Below are 15,202 nucleotides of genomic sequence, written 5' to 3' on the forward strand. Positions count from 1 at the left end.
TGTGTGCGTGCATGCGTGCTGTGTGTGTGTAACCTGCTTTTGCTTTCCAGGCCTACCCTGAATCCTTTCACAAACCATAGCATTGCCATCATTGTTTTATGGAATAGAATATGCAAAAGTCTCATATTTTACTTATTATTTCACAGACACTTAGAAATATCATTATTTTCTATGAACTACAACTAGAGAGAAGAAAATTAAATTTGATATACTAAATCACACTATGCTTTCTTAAAAAAAAAAAAAAGAAACACCTGTTATTTGTTGAGTGCTTCCATATGCCAGACACAGTGCCAGGAGTTTTGAAAGCATTTTCCATTTAAGTACTAGAACTATTGTAGGAGGTGTATGTTATTATTATCATCCCCATTTTACAGATAAGGAAACTGAAGCATACATAATATTAATTTTTCCTGTTATAAAAGCTGTACAGACTCAAGGAGTAAAATGTGGAAAGTATAAAAAGTATTAAGAAAAAACTTAAAATCACATATCAGCCTGTCATCTGGAAATAACCACTATTACCAATGAAGTGATTTGCCTTCCAGTATTTTGTCTCAGCATGTCTAGTTTCGTATATTTGAATTTATATATATATATTTATATTTATGTATATAAACTTCCAAATTCTACTTTTCTCAATTAATATGTAAATTCATGTTCTGCTGTGACTCATGAGATTAAAAATAATTTATTAACATACTTTAATGGTTGCACAGTATTTTGCTGAGTGAATAGTACCATTATATTTAGTCATTACATTATAGCCAAATATTTAATTTTTTTTTTTTTTTTTGAGACAGAGTCTCGCTCTGTCACCCAGGCTGGAGTGCGGTGGCACGATCTAGGCTCACTGCAAGCTCCGCCTCCCAGGTTCACATCATTCTCCTGCCTCAGCCTCCCGAGTAGCTGGGACTACAGGCGCCCGCCACCACACCCAGCTCTTTTTGTATTTTTAGTAGAGACGGGGTTTCACCATGTTAGCCAGGATGGTCTCGATCTCCTGACCTCGTGATCCGCCTGCCTTGGCCTCCCAAAGTGCTGGGATTACAGGCATGAGCAACCGTGCCCAGCCCACATTTAATTTTTTAATTTTTCAATATTATGAATAATGCTAAAATGGACATCTTAATTTCCTTTTCAATTTTAATTTTGTTCCTTTGCATGCCATTCCCCATCTAATGTGCACATTGTAAGCTTTTAAATTCTTTGAGGAAGGAAAGTGGCAAATGTCTTGTGGATATGACATAGTTATTTTAAATTTATGTCTAATATTTATCGTGGAATTAACATATAAATCTAGTCCTCAGCATTATTAGATATCTATTATGCATTTTCTCTGGGTTGGTATAAAGAAGGAAACAAATACCAAATACAGAGATTTTTTTTCTTCTGTCCAACGAAGGGATGTCTTCCTAGAGTAATGGATACAGGTGATGTGCATTGTTCAGAGGGAATATGCTATAATTCACTCCACAAGCTAAAAAGATAGTGGGAAGCAGGGGAGAGGCAGCTGACTGTTAGAGAGATAGTGGGCTAGGGATGAAAATATAGAATGTGGCAAGTCATTTGTTCAAATGTTGGCTGATAAAAGCAGTCAAGACGGATTGAAGTCTTGAGTTGATTTGACTTATTTTCTTCAGTGATGAAGGCCAGGGTGTTTCTAGTCTCTCAAAACATCTAGAGTTTAAAATAAGCTACCTAGAGGGGCCTTCAGATCACGATTCATCACTGGTAGAGGGAGGATTGGATGGTATTTCCAAATTGAACTGGAGCCTCCCTGAAATATTTCTAAGAAGAATGCTTCCTCTCTCGTTATCTCCCTGCCTAGCCGGCAGCAATAGAAACTTTGCCATTGCTAAGCTCGCTCTGTATTTTCTGAAAAGTATGTTTCATGTGCATTGTAGTAGCATGGATTTTTCCAATTCCCTTGAACTCTACGATGGCACAAAGGTAGTTTTTTTCCGAGCTCCAACATTGTATAGTCCGAAGAGGCCAGGCTTTGGAATCCTGCAGACCTGGGATTGAAATCTGACTTAACACTGCCGTTGGGCAAACAATTCGACCCCTTCGGTTCTGCTTCTTCATTTGTAAAATACCGTATAGTGTTATTGTGAAGATTAAATAAATGTTTGTGACACATTAGCACAGTGTCTGGCATAACATAGGTGCTCAATAAATAGTGGCTATGATTACAATTTAAAATGATGGGAATGAGAAGTTAGAAGTGTAAAGTCATTTTAAAATGGAAGAATCAACTCTAGGAATCAGCTTTGGAACTCAAAAAATTGTTCATATGTCTTGTCTTTGTTCCCTGAAGAATTCAAATATTCTTGTGCTCACCATATTTAGTGTTCATGCATGCTTCAGGGCATAAGAATATGCTAGACTCAGGGATTAGGAGCTTACACATATGTCACAATTGTAAAGCAAAAATGATGTGACACAGATTAATTTTACCAAGACAGGAAAGTTACCTATCATTCTAGATAGATTTCATCAATTTTCTTTCTGTTTACTTGCTTCCCAAAATTAAGTTAGCTTATACATCCTGTTTCTCTACTACCGAAACTAGGTATTGTCTCTGACAATAAAGACAATATTGTCAGAGCAAAACATAACGATTTCAGCTACTATTTATGACCCAGTTTTATAAATGAGAGTGAGAGGTTAAAATGACTTGATCAAGATTAAAACAGTGAAGCCAAGATTTAAGTTATAGTTGCCATGAATCTGTAGTCTCTTTCAGTTTACTGTCTTATAAGCAAATGGATCTTTCTAAAGACTGCAATGAAAAAAAAATCAGAGGTGAAAGACATAGAGAAATTAAAGTAGGACTACAGGATCCAAAGAGAAAGATGGGTCAGTATTATGAATGTAACAAGTTTGATTAGGAATGAGTTATGTTATATAACTTAAACATTTTAATATTTTAATTAAATATAATTTTAATATAATGTAGTATAAATTTAAATTAAATAAAATTTAAATATAATTTTAATATAATATAAATGACACATACATTATAAATTGTTTATTAACTGAAATAAATGTTTCGTATTATCAGTATTCTTGATTATATATGTAACTTTATGTATTCCTTTGCCATTCATTCATAAATCATTCCCACATCCCAATATAAATATTTTCAACCATGGTTTTAATAATATTTTGGTGTTTGATATTAGTATATTCCTTCAACAAATATTAATTTGAGTACCTCCTTGGTGCCAACAGTTTTTCAGGTGCCGGGAATATAAGTATGATGTGATTTGTTTCAAATAATACAGTATCATTATTTGTAACAATTTATTTTGAAAAATTAGAGTGACTTTTTGAGTTATTCCTATAACGTTTTTATTATATCTTACTGTGCTCCAATATCCTTTCATTAGCAGGAGAGAAATTGGTGGAGTAGATGTTATTGCCTCAGAAATTAAATGTATCCACATTCCATCTCATGCAACCAAAAATATTTTTTGGTTGTTTTCTGAGTAACAGTGAGCCTGTATAAGTGGGTATATATGTGAACACTATATTTCACAGTGAAGAAACTCTTGAGAACTACTATTTCAATTTTTAAAAAAATATTTGCTTATCAAAATACAGAAACACTGAAATTCTAGAGTTTACTTAGAATATTGCAAAGCAAGGCAATTTAAAATATTCTCAAAGTATTCCTCAAGGAAAGGTATGTGTATATGTCCCTGATGGTTCCAGGCTGACTTTTATCACACAGACTCCATCACTGGGGGACTCTTCCCTCTTGATCTACAATGCAAGTGGAATTCTGATTTCAGACTAATCTCTAGCAATGAGCTAGACTTTTTTTTTTTTTTGTCTCTACAAAAAAGATTTTGATTGTAACAGCAGTTGTTTGTGAGGCCTTAGCAATACAAGAAAACCATTCATTAGCCTATGAAGAGAAACGTTGAAGCCAGTGTAATTTAAGAATTGACTATTTAAGATGTTATTGAGGAAAGATTGGCCAGTTTTGTGTCTGTTTTTTATGATTGAGACTGTAATTGTTCTTGTTGCTCTTACCTTAAAAAACTTGCTGAAAAAAACTCAGTAAAGACCAAAGGTGATCAGAATGAAGGGAAAACATAAGTAAAGACATTTCCTTGTCTTTAAATCTAGGTATGTAAAGGTAGATTGAAACTTGGGAAACGGGATGGTCAGGCTGGTTCTAGAGAGCTTGGTTTGCAATCTTGTCAGCAAAACAACTTTGTAAGTCAACGATTATGCCTCTGTAGTATCTCGTATTATACCCTTCTATTACTTTGACCATTTCGATTTTGTAACTTATTCTGGGAAAAGCATGGGAATTCTTTTTTTTTTTTTTTTTTTTTTGAGCGGGAGTTTCGCTCTGTCGCCCAGGCTGGAGTGCAGTGGCCGGATCTCAGCTCACTACAAGCTCCGCCTCCTGGGTTCACGCCATTCTCCTGCCTCAGCCTCCCGAGTAGCTGGGACTACAGGCGCCCGCCACCTCGCCCGGCTAGTTTTTTGTATTTTTTAGTAGAGACGGGGTTTCACCGTGTTAGCCAGCATGGTCTCGATCTCCTGACCTCGTGATCCGCCCATCTCGGCCTCCCAAAGTGCTGGGATTACAGGCTTGAGCCACCGCGCCTGGCCAGCATGGGAATTCTTATATTTTGGTAGAATTGTTAGTTTTCCAGAATGGTTTTGTTTTCCGTTAAATAAATGTTTTCAAAAGAATTAATGTATTTACAAGAGGCTTTTTATTATATTTCCAAGCCACCCTTTGTTACTTGCAAGACCAGCAGAAATATCTGTTTTTTTTCATAGAAATCAATGGAGAAAAACCAGGAATATTTAACAGAATTTTACTTTACTTTCTATATTGCTAAAATATATCTATTTTATTAAGGTCTATTTGAAGTAGCATGTGAAACTTTGCCCAAAAGCTTACTTGGACTACTTTAAGAGTCCAAGAAGGGTGTGGCTTTATTTATACCTGCACTTTATTTCTTCTTTCTGAATTTACTCTCCTGGGATGTGAAGCATTTCTCTCAACCTTCCAATTTGGGGAGAATTTGCACCAAAATTTCTGGGATGTCTAGAGGTACAGAAGTAGAGGACCACATCCTATGTCCCCTCCTGCCTCAAAGAGAAGCATCAGGTTGAAGTTTAGGGGAAATTCTCATGATTCTTTCTCTCATACTCAACTGGATTGTATGCTCAATTAAATTAATCCCATTGAATAGGAAAATTAGTTCCAGCTTGTACTCTCACGTCTACATCTAAGTTATTGAGGAACCATGGGCAAGTCATTTGACATGCCGGGGGAAAGGGAGGGCGGTTATCTGCCAGAGATATATTAATGTTTGCTCTGCCTAACTCCCAGGGTGTTTAAGCCTAAATGAGTCAACAGGTGAGTATTTTTGAAAGCTCACTACTCCCCATCCTCTTTCTTTTTATCAATATATATCCAATAAAATCCGGACATTGTTTTCTAAAGTATATTGATTGTAAGCGTTGTTATCAAATCCGGTAGTCTTGAATTGGAATGATTGAGTCAATGGCCATCAGCAAAGGGTGTGTCTAAACTGCCTTGTGTTTCTTTCAGATTCAAACTCAGATGACTTTGACCCTGCTTCCACCAAGAGCAAGTATGACTCTCTGGATTTTGATAGTTTACTGAAAGAAGCTCAGAGAAGCTTGCGCAGGTAACATGTTCCCTAGCTGAGGATGACAGAGGGATGGCGAATACCTCATGAGACAGCGCGTCCTTCCCTAAAGACTATTGCAAGTCATACTTAGGAATTTCTCCTACTTTACACTCTCTGTACAAAAAACAAAACAAAACAACAACAATACAACAAGAACAACAACAACAACAATAACAACAATGGTTTACATGAACACAGCTGCTGAAGAGGCAAGAGACAGAATGATATCCAGTAAGCACATGTTTATTCATGGGTGTCAGCTTTGCTTTTCCTGGAGTCTCTTGGTGATGGAGTGTGCGTGTGTGCATGTATGTGTGTGTGTGTATGTGTATGGTGTGTGTGCTTGGTTTAGGGGAAGTTTGTGTGGGTACATGTGAGGACTGGGGGCACCTGACCAGAATGTGCAAGGGCAAACCATTTCAAATGGCAGCAGTTCCATGAAGACACACTTAAAACCTAGAACTTCAAAATGTTCGTATTCTATTCAAAAGGAAAATAAAAATATATATATATATATATAAATTAAAAAGGAAAGAAAACTAACAACCAACCAACCAACCAACCACAAACCACCCTAAAATGACAGCTGCTGATGTCTGGGCATCAGCCTTTGTACTCTGTTTTTTTAAGAAAGTGCAGAATCAACTTGAAGCAAGCTTTCTCTCGTAACGTAATGATTATATGACAATCCTGAAGAAACCACAGGTTCCATAGAACTAATATCCTGTCTCTCTCTCTCTCTTTTTTTTTTTTTTTCTTTTTCCTTTTGCCATGGAATCTGGGTGGGAGAGGATACTGCGGGCACCAGAATGCTAAAGTTTCCTAACATTTTGAAGTTTCTGTAGTTCATCCTTAATCCTGACACCCATGTAAATGTCCAAAATGTTGATCTTCCACTGCAAATTTCAAAAGCCTTGTCAATGGTCAAGCGTGCAGCTTGTTCAGCGGTTCTTTCTGAGGAGCGGACACCGGGTTACAATACTAATGAGAGTTGGGTAGAACTCTCTGAGATGTGTTCAGATAGTGTAATTGCTACATTCTCTGATGTAGTTAAGTATTTACAGATGTTAAATGGAGTATTTTTATTTTATGTATATACTATACAACAATGTTCTTTTTTGTTACAGCTATGCACTGTAAATGCAGCCTTCTTTTCAAAACTGCTAAATTTTTCTTAATCAAGAATATTCAAATGTAATTATGAGGTGAAACAATTATTGTACACTAACATATTTAGAAGCTGAACTTACTGCTTATATATATTTGATTGTAAAAACAAAAAGACAGTGTGTGTGTCTGTTGAGTGCAACAAGAGCAAAATGATGCTTTCCGCACATCCATCCCTTAGGTGAGCTTCAATCTAAGCATCTTGTCAAGAAATATCCTAGTCCCCTAAAGGTATTAACCACTTCCGCGATATTTTTCCACATTTTCTTGTCGCTTGTTTTTCTTTGAAGTTTTATACACTGGATTTGTTAGGGGAATGAAATTTTCTCATCTAAAATTTTTCTAGAAGATATCATGATTTTATGTAAAGTCTCTCAATGGGTAACCATTAAGAAATGTTTTTATTTTCTCTATCAACAGTAGTTTTGAAACTAGAAGTCAAAAATCTTTTTAAAATGCTGTTTTGTTTTAATTTTTGTGATTTTAATTTGATACAAAATGCCGAGGTAATAATTATAGTATGATTTTTACAATAATTAATGTGTGTCTGAAGACTATCTTTGAAGCCAGTATTTCTTTCCCTTGGCAGAGTATGACGATGGTATTTATCTGTATTTTTTACAGTTATGCATCCTGTATAAATACTGATATTTCATTCCTTTGTTTACTAAAGAGACATATTTATCAGTTGCAGATAGCCTATTTATTATAAATTATGAGATGATGAAAATAATAAAGCCAGTGGAAATTTTCTACCTAGGATGCATGACAATTGTCAGGTTGGAGTGTAAGTGCTTCATTTGGGAAATTCAGCTTTTGCAGAAGCAGTGTTTCTACTTGCACTAGCATGGCCTCTGACGTGACCATGATGTTGTTCTTGATGACATTGCTTCTGCTAAATTCAATAAAAACTTCAGAAAAACCTCCATTTTGAGCATCAGGATTTCATCTGAGTGTGGAGTCCCTGGAATGGAATTCAGTAACGTTTGGAGTGTGTATTCAAGTTTCTAAATTGAGATTCGATTACTGTTTGGCTGACATGACTTTTCTGGAAGACATGATACACCTACTACTTAATTGTTCTTTTCCTTTCTCTCACCCAACACAATCTTATAAGATGGATTTCACCCCCAGGCCAATGCAGCTAATTTTGATAGCTGCATTCATTTATCACCAGCATATTGTGTTCTGAGTGAATCCACTGTTTGTCCTGTCGGATGCTTGCTTGATTTTTTGGCTTCTTATTTCTAAGTAGATAGAAAGCAATAAAAATACTATGAAATAAAAGAACTTGTTCACAGGTTCTGCGTTACAACGGTAACACATCTTTAATCCGCCTAATTCTTGTTGTTCTGTAGGTTAAATGCAGGTATTTTAACTCTGTGTGAACGCCAAACTAAAGTTTACAGTCTTTCTTTCTGAATTTTGAGTATCTTCTGTTGTAGAATAATAATAAAAAGACTATTAAGAGCAATAAATTATTTTTAAGAAATCGATATTTAGTAAATCCTATTATGTGTTCAAGGACCACATGTGTTCTCTATTTTGCCTTTAAATTTTTGTGATCCAATTTTAAATACATTCTCCTTTTTGCCCTGGATTGTTGACATAAGTGGAATACTTGGTTTCTTTTCTTATCAAAAGACAGCACTACACATGTATTGAGGATTAATTTATCCCCCCCGCAACCCGGCCTGACCAATATTGTTACCATGAAGTTAGTTTTCCTCAATGGACTTCAAATTGCATCTAAAATTAGTGGAGCTTTTGTATCTTCTGCAGACACTGTGGGTAGCCCATCAAAATGTAAGCTGTGCTCCTCTCATTTCTATTTTTATTTTTTTGGGAGAGAATATTTCAAATGAACATGTGCACCCCATCATCACTGAAGGCAAATTTCAGCATAGATCTGTAGGATTTTTAGATGACCGTGGGCCATTGCCTTCATGCCGTGGTAAGTACCACATCTACAATTTTGGTAACCGAACTGGTGCTTTAGTAATGTGGGTTTTTTTCTTTTTTAAAAGAGATGTAGCAGAATAATTCTTCCAGTGCAACAAAATCAATTTTTTGCTAAACGACTCCGAGAACAACAGTTGGGCTGTCAACATTCAGAGCAGCAGAGAGGGAACTTTGCACTATTGGGGTATGATGTTTGGGTCAGTTGAAAAAAGGAAACCTTTTCATGCCTTTAGATGTGAGCTTCCAGTAGGTAATGATTATGTGTCCTTTCTTGATGGCTGTAATGAGAACTTCAATCACTGTAGTCTAAGACCTGATCTATAGATGACCTAGAATAGCCATGTACTATAATGTGATGATTCTAAATTTGTACCTATGTGACAGACATTTTCAATAATGTGAACTGCTGATTTGATGGAGCTACTTTAAGATTTGTAGGTGAAAGTGTAATACTGTTGGTTGAACTATGCTGAAGAGGGAAAGTGAGCGATTAGTTGAGCCCTTGCCGGGCCTTTTTTCCACCTGCCAATTCTACATGTATTGTTGTGGTTTTATTCATTGTATGAAAATTCCTGTGATTTTTTTTAAATGTGCAGTACACATCAGCCTCACTGAGCTAATAAAGGGAAACGAATGTTTCAAATCTACTCCTGCTTTTCTTATTTATCGTAACCAAACTCCTGGCATGTTTCTCAGATCAGTACCCATTACTCGCTTATTATTATTCTATTTCCTCTCTGGCTCTCTCTCCCTTTCTCCCTGCTTTTCCATATTCATGGATGCATTTCAGCTGTAAGGTAACGTGCACCTTCTGTATCTTGTCTTTTTCTAAACGGCAAAGGCAGATGCGGTGGTTTCTATAACGAACGTTCAGAGGTGAAAAATGACATGGGATTTTATGAAATGGATTAGCTCTCTTTTTGTACTTAACCCTGGGAAGTGTGTATTTTTAAGTACAAGCTCTTTCCCCTAGGGAAAAACTCACTGAATATTCAGCATAGAAAGAGATGTTGTTGTAGATGGACTGAATATTTCTCGAAGACTTGTAACAGGATGCAGTTCCCCATCATGTGGAAGTCATCGAGTTGGTTAAATAAGGGATGAGCTGATAGCTGAAGACACATCGTGCTGTCAGGATGTCCATTGTGGCTGGTGGAGGATGGTGGTCCTAATGACAGAGAATGCCCTTGCCCAATTTTAAATGGTGGTTCCCATTCCCAACCATTTGCATTACAAGATTCAACATATGCAACATTGGGAAAGGTGGCTAAATTATATTCCAGCATTTCCATCTCCTAGAGAGAAAAAAAAATATTGGAAATGTGATAAGCGCTATCAGAAGTGCATTGAAATCTGCTAAGTAATCTAAGAAACACTCCCCATGGATTGTTTTATACCAATATAAAATTCATCAATTATTTTATGGAAATGGAAAATAAAAACCTACCATTATCTTACCCAAATATTGAATTTATCTGCCACTGTGGATACCAAGCACTCCTGAGTTTCAGTGAATAAGTATCAGTTCCGGGCTTGTCTTCTATTGATGCTTAAATTGCATAAGGCATTTTTAAATTTCTGGTTGGAACCAGCAAGGACATTAGAACTCTTCCCTAAATGGTTAACTTTTTACCCTACCAAATCTTTTGAGGGCAGAGAGAAAATGAGGGATTCTCTGAAGCAGTATTAGTAGCTGCTAGTTTGGTCCTAGAATAGGCTGATTTAGATAAAGGATTTATTTCATATTGTCCTCAAAACATTGAACCACTTTCATTCTTGTTGATACTAATGGCAAAATAATTATTAAAACCAAAATTGGGCTGACAAAAATAAATTAACATTTGATACAGCTTTTTTTTTAAAAGAAGATTGTCTCAATTCAAAAGTCCTCCAAACCAAATCTGTCTAAACTACATACAATATGATAATTGAGTTGAAATTCTTTTTTAGCATTGCTGGTTTTCTCTTCTTTGTAGGGTTATTTAACTAATCATTGGATATAATTTATAGCCCTAATATCATTACTATACTGACTCGACAGTAGTGTTACTAGCTACACAGTTGTAACTCAGTATTAATTATAGAATATTTTAACTAAAACATTCCATTTGCAATGTTTATATTAATCTTATATTTTGCAATTTTCGTTGCTACTCCTTGTTTTCTAACACACTACACTCCATTATAAATCAATCTTTGTACTTTATCAAATGGAAGAGAGTAATAAAGAAGGTCACAACTCATAGAAGAGTTCCTTGGAGGTTTGTAACATCATGATTTAAATCTCAGAAAGATTTAATCAAAAGCTGAATTAATCCCTGGGGGAAAAGATGGTATATAGATTCTACTGATGGACACAAAGCAGCCTATTTCTTTTCACTGGTCTCTGTTAGCATGTTGGGGAAAAGAAACACAGATTTTCTGTGAGAAGGAAAATAAGATTTTCTTGGTAGGGGAAGGATAGTATGAAATAACCTTTATGTTATGTTTCCTCCCTTCCATTCAAAATGGCCCATTTTTATTTTTCACTTACTGGGGCATTATCTGTTCTCCTAGTGCATGGAGAATGTTAAATGTCCTTCACCCCCATGTTTCCCTCATTATATTCCATGTGATTCCGTAACTATGCAGAGTCCCAAAAGCTCCACTCTAGTCAAGCATGTGGAATGTGGGGTCACATGGGCTGGTTTCCAGGTCTCTTCTGTTGTAATCAGGTGACTGCCCTTGGGCGAATTCTCAGCACTGGGGACACTGGAAACTTGTAGAAGAAATGACTATGAAATGTGAGTATTTTGAGGACCAGGACCAGGTTCGACTGAAAAGCCTTAACATTGTTCCATGACTAGGATGTAGGCTAAAGGCAAGAGGCCACCACCTTCCCGCATGACTCTTTTCTGTCCATAATTCCAGAGGAATGTGACCATATTCTGTTTAGCTCAAAACCCATTACTTACCATTAGCTGACTTATAAAGGGGCAGAGTGAAATTAATTAAATGAAAAGAGTAAGAGAACTTTTAGAGGAGAAAACCAAATGATCCTATAATATTTTCATGATTAAATTAAATGAATGTAATTATACATGCGCATATGCACACCAAGGCATTATTATAATCAAGGACCTTAAAATATTGTATCGTTTCAAATTTATGCATATAGCACTTACTGAAGGCAAATAGCTAGTGTGATACTTGAATTTGCATATTGACCATTTTCATATATTTTCATATATTAATTTCTAGTAGGAAGAAGCTGAATTATTAGGAAAAATCCTGGGGTGATTTAGAAAAAATATTGTGCTTCTGCTCGTTTTTGAACATCAGGGGCACTTAGCAACATTATCTTCTTTTTTTCTTTCTACATAGTTTTCTGTGATGGATTTTCAACAAGATGACATCCAAGTGAAAGCCAAAATTAAATGGGAAGGAAAGAATGTTAAGTGGTAAAATCCTAAATAGCTTATTAGACTACTTAATTGGAGGGAATTTATTTTTTGCTGCTGTTAGGAACTCTAGAGTCAAGCTTCTCTTTAACAATACTAATTGATGGAAAAAAGTGGCTATAGTAATACAGTTACCACAAAATGCCCTCCAGCAAGTCTGCGAATTTAAGGAAATTCGCAGGTACTTTCCTTTGATGGATGTTGGTGTTGTTGAAAATCAAATCCTGTCTTCATTCATATCATTGCTTTCTCACTTCATTTCCAAGCAGGTCCCTTGCTTATTCCTATCATAGCTTCACAGTGCGCTTGAAAGACTGACTTAATTCTTAAAAGAAAATTAGGCCATGCTTGTTCTTAGTTTAACCATCTAGCAGGCTTTCAGCTTGATCACTATACCCTTTAATCAGATGTATGACTAATGTTTCATAGTGCTTAGAAGTATTGCCCTCTGTAAGCACTTCCCTACTTGTTGGCAGGAATGTGTATATACTATCACAAAATGATGATTAATTACTCTCCTTCCTAGAGAAGGGTAAGTTAGTGAGCTGGTCACACGGCGTGTGATGAAGCTGTGTTACTTTCATGTCAGGCAATTTAATGACCAAGTGCACCACATGGCGTCATTCTCCTCCACTTATCTGTTTACTTGGGAAAAGCATCCTGGTACTGATTCAACGAGCTGCCTTTTCCAGGGTCAACAATCTGAATTGCAGTTCAGACTGTCCAACAGGAAAACAATTGAACAGAAAGCTAAGATTGGAGTTCACCATCCATTGTTTGGCTTCAGTATTTGGAGGGTGGGAAGTACCTATGTGTTGGGCTGACATTTTCCCATTTCCAGTGGCAGGGGCGGTGGCATTCAAAGGGAGTGCCAATGTGTGCACCTGATGAATGAAATAATTCATAGACAGCTCATAAGAGTTTCTTTGTCACATAGTGCCAGAGTCCCATTGAGCCACTGTGTGCCATGGCATGCCAAGGCAAAAACTATGACCAAAAAGGTCACCTGAAGGAAAGAGAAGGAATAAATAGAAGGTTAACCAAACACATTTGAACTTCAGGCACGAAGCAAGGTTTGGACAGAGATTTCACATGGTTTCTTATTTGCCTTGTATGCCAACTCATTCCATGAGATTATATAAACAAAAGAGGCAATTGTGCAGCTAGGCTGTAGAATTGTGAAGAAAGGAATGAACCTCACATACTGTTTCTATATGTGGGGCTAGTTCTGTGTCACATAGACTGCCACTGGCCTTTGACTAAAATCCTGTGTACTTCTTGGCTACCACATTGATGGAAGACCCTTGAGGATTTCTCCATAGCTAGGCTTTTGGATAGAACTTTTAAGCTTTAATTTTGTGGAATGATAAAAAGATAATCCCTACATTCATACAATACAAAGAGCTCTTTAGATTTCAATAATGCATTGAGGAGGCCCCCATTTTCTTCTCAATGTTTCAGTTCCACCATCTCAAAGTAGCCATTTCCAGCAAGGAACCTTCACTGACTTTTAGCATTCTGAAGGTTAAACTCAAGCCCCCTCAAAAGTCATATCTGCTATATTTTATGGAGGCATAACTTCATGGCACTGCAATAATTTAAAGACATTATTTGCTTGTTTTTGCTGTCTTAAAAACTTAGCTTTATCAGCTCCTCTAGAAACTTGATCAACTTGGAGACTCCCTTTCCTAGAATCAGCACTTAGTGACACATATGGTCATCCTGTATTCCAGCAATTGGACTTCAGGTAATGATGTTGCTCAATATGACCCCTTAACATCCTCATTTTAAAATCGGAGAAATCTTCCTGTACTGGTAAGAAAGCAAATATGAAAAGCTGCCCTCCATTTGAAAGTCCAGTGAATTCAGGATGTGATTAAAACAGTGAAGATAATGACAAAGATGATGATGGTATTGGCTAACATTTATTGTGGATTTATCTTTTAGTCACTTTACTTAGCTGTTTACATGAATTTTCTTCATTAATCCTCCTAAACAAACCGTAAGGTAGGTATACAACTCTTCCCATTTTATTGAGGGAATGGAGGGTTAAGGTAGCTGAAAAACTGCCCAGATTTGGGCAAAGTCCAGTTGGTCTTAAAACTTATTTTTGAAACTGTTGTGCTGTATATAATGCCTCCAGGAATAACATATTAATGTTCAAAAGAAAAAATTCTGTTAGAAGTAATTAATTGTTAAAATTTCTGTACTTTTGTTGCTACCGTCTGACTGAAGTCAAACTCTGCATGTATTGCATTCATCATTCTACATTGATCGAACTCCTCCAACGTACTAGACACTCCACATCTAGTTGGCAGTATAGTAAGAAAAAATTAAAATGTATATTTTGTAATAGCTTCAGTAGGACACTCTCACCAGAATCCTTATTGTGAGTGTCTATGTATCTGTTTATCTATCTATCTATCTTCTCTCATCTGTCTATCATCTATTTATCCATCTGTTTATCTGTCTATCTGTCCACCTACCTACATATATTGCATTTTGTGGGAAGTATATTGCTGTAAAACCAATGTCTATGAGGGTTGAGGCCAGAGATTCTCATACTTAATGGGCAGGAATGACCTAGTGCTCTGATTCCAAGGTGTACGATCTGACTTATAAGCACTGATAACCAACTTTATAAAGAGGTAGAAACCTCTTCCATAAGTTAAAATGGATTTGGAGGTTTAAATGGTATATTCTTACCACTGAGAAATTAAATCACAAAAATAATCAAATTTAAGAGCTCATAGGTTTTTTCAAGTACTATTAAGTTTCTGGGCCGGACGCAGCAGCTCATATTTGTAACCCAGCACTTTGGGCTGAGGCAGGCGGATCACTTGGGGTCAGGAGTTCGAGACCAGCCTGGCCAACATGGTGAAACCCCAACTATACTAAAAATATATATATATAAATTAGCTAGGTGTGGTGGTGTATGCC

The 15,202-nt window shown here is 36.4% G+C and overlaps 1 protein-coding gene across 18 annotated transcripts in view; it reads left to right on the plus strand.

Moving 5' to 3' along the window:
• The window catches only part of LOC105487840 (PPARG coactivator 1 alpha), a 716,435-nt gene that overhangs the window by 672,346 nt on the left and 28,887 nt on the right, over positions 1-15,202 (plus strand). For 12 of the 18 annotated variants that reach the window (XR_011621420.1, XR_011621419.1, XM_071093792.1 and 9 more), the window contains one exon: positions 5,591-5,690. Coding sequence is in view for 13 of the 18 variants with exons in the window: in XM_071093792.1 (XP_070949893.1) it covers positions 5,591-5,690 (100 nt within the window). In the remaining 5 variants the exon portion in view is untranslated. Of the gene's footprint in view, positions 1-5,590; positions 9,470-15,202 lie in introns of those variants that run through there. The other 6 variants (XR_011621421.1, XR_011621423.1, XR_011621422.1 and 3 more) reach the window with 2 other exon arrangements.

The sequence above is a fragment of the Macaca nemestrina genome, chromosome 3 (assembly GCF_043159975.1).
Source record: "Macaca nemestrina isolate mMacNem1 chromosome 3, mMacNem.hap1, whole genome shotgun sequence".
NCBI lineage: Eukaryota > Metazoa > Chordata > Mammalia > Primates > Cercopithecidae > Macaca > Macaca nemestrina.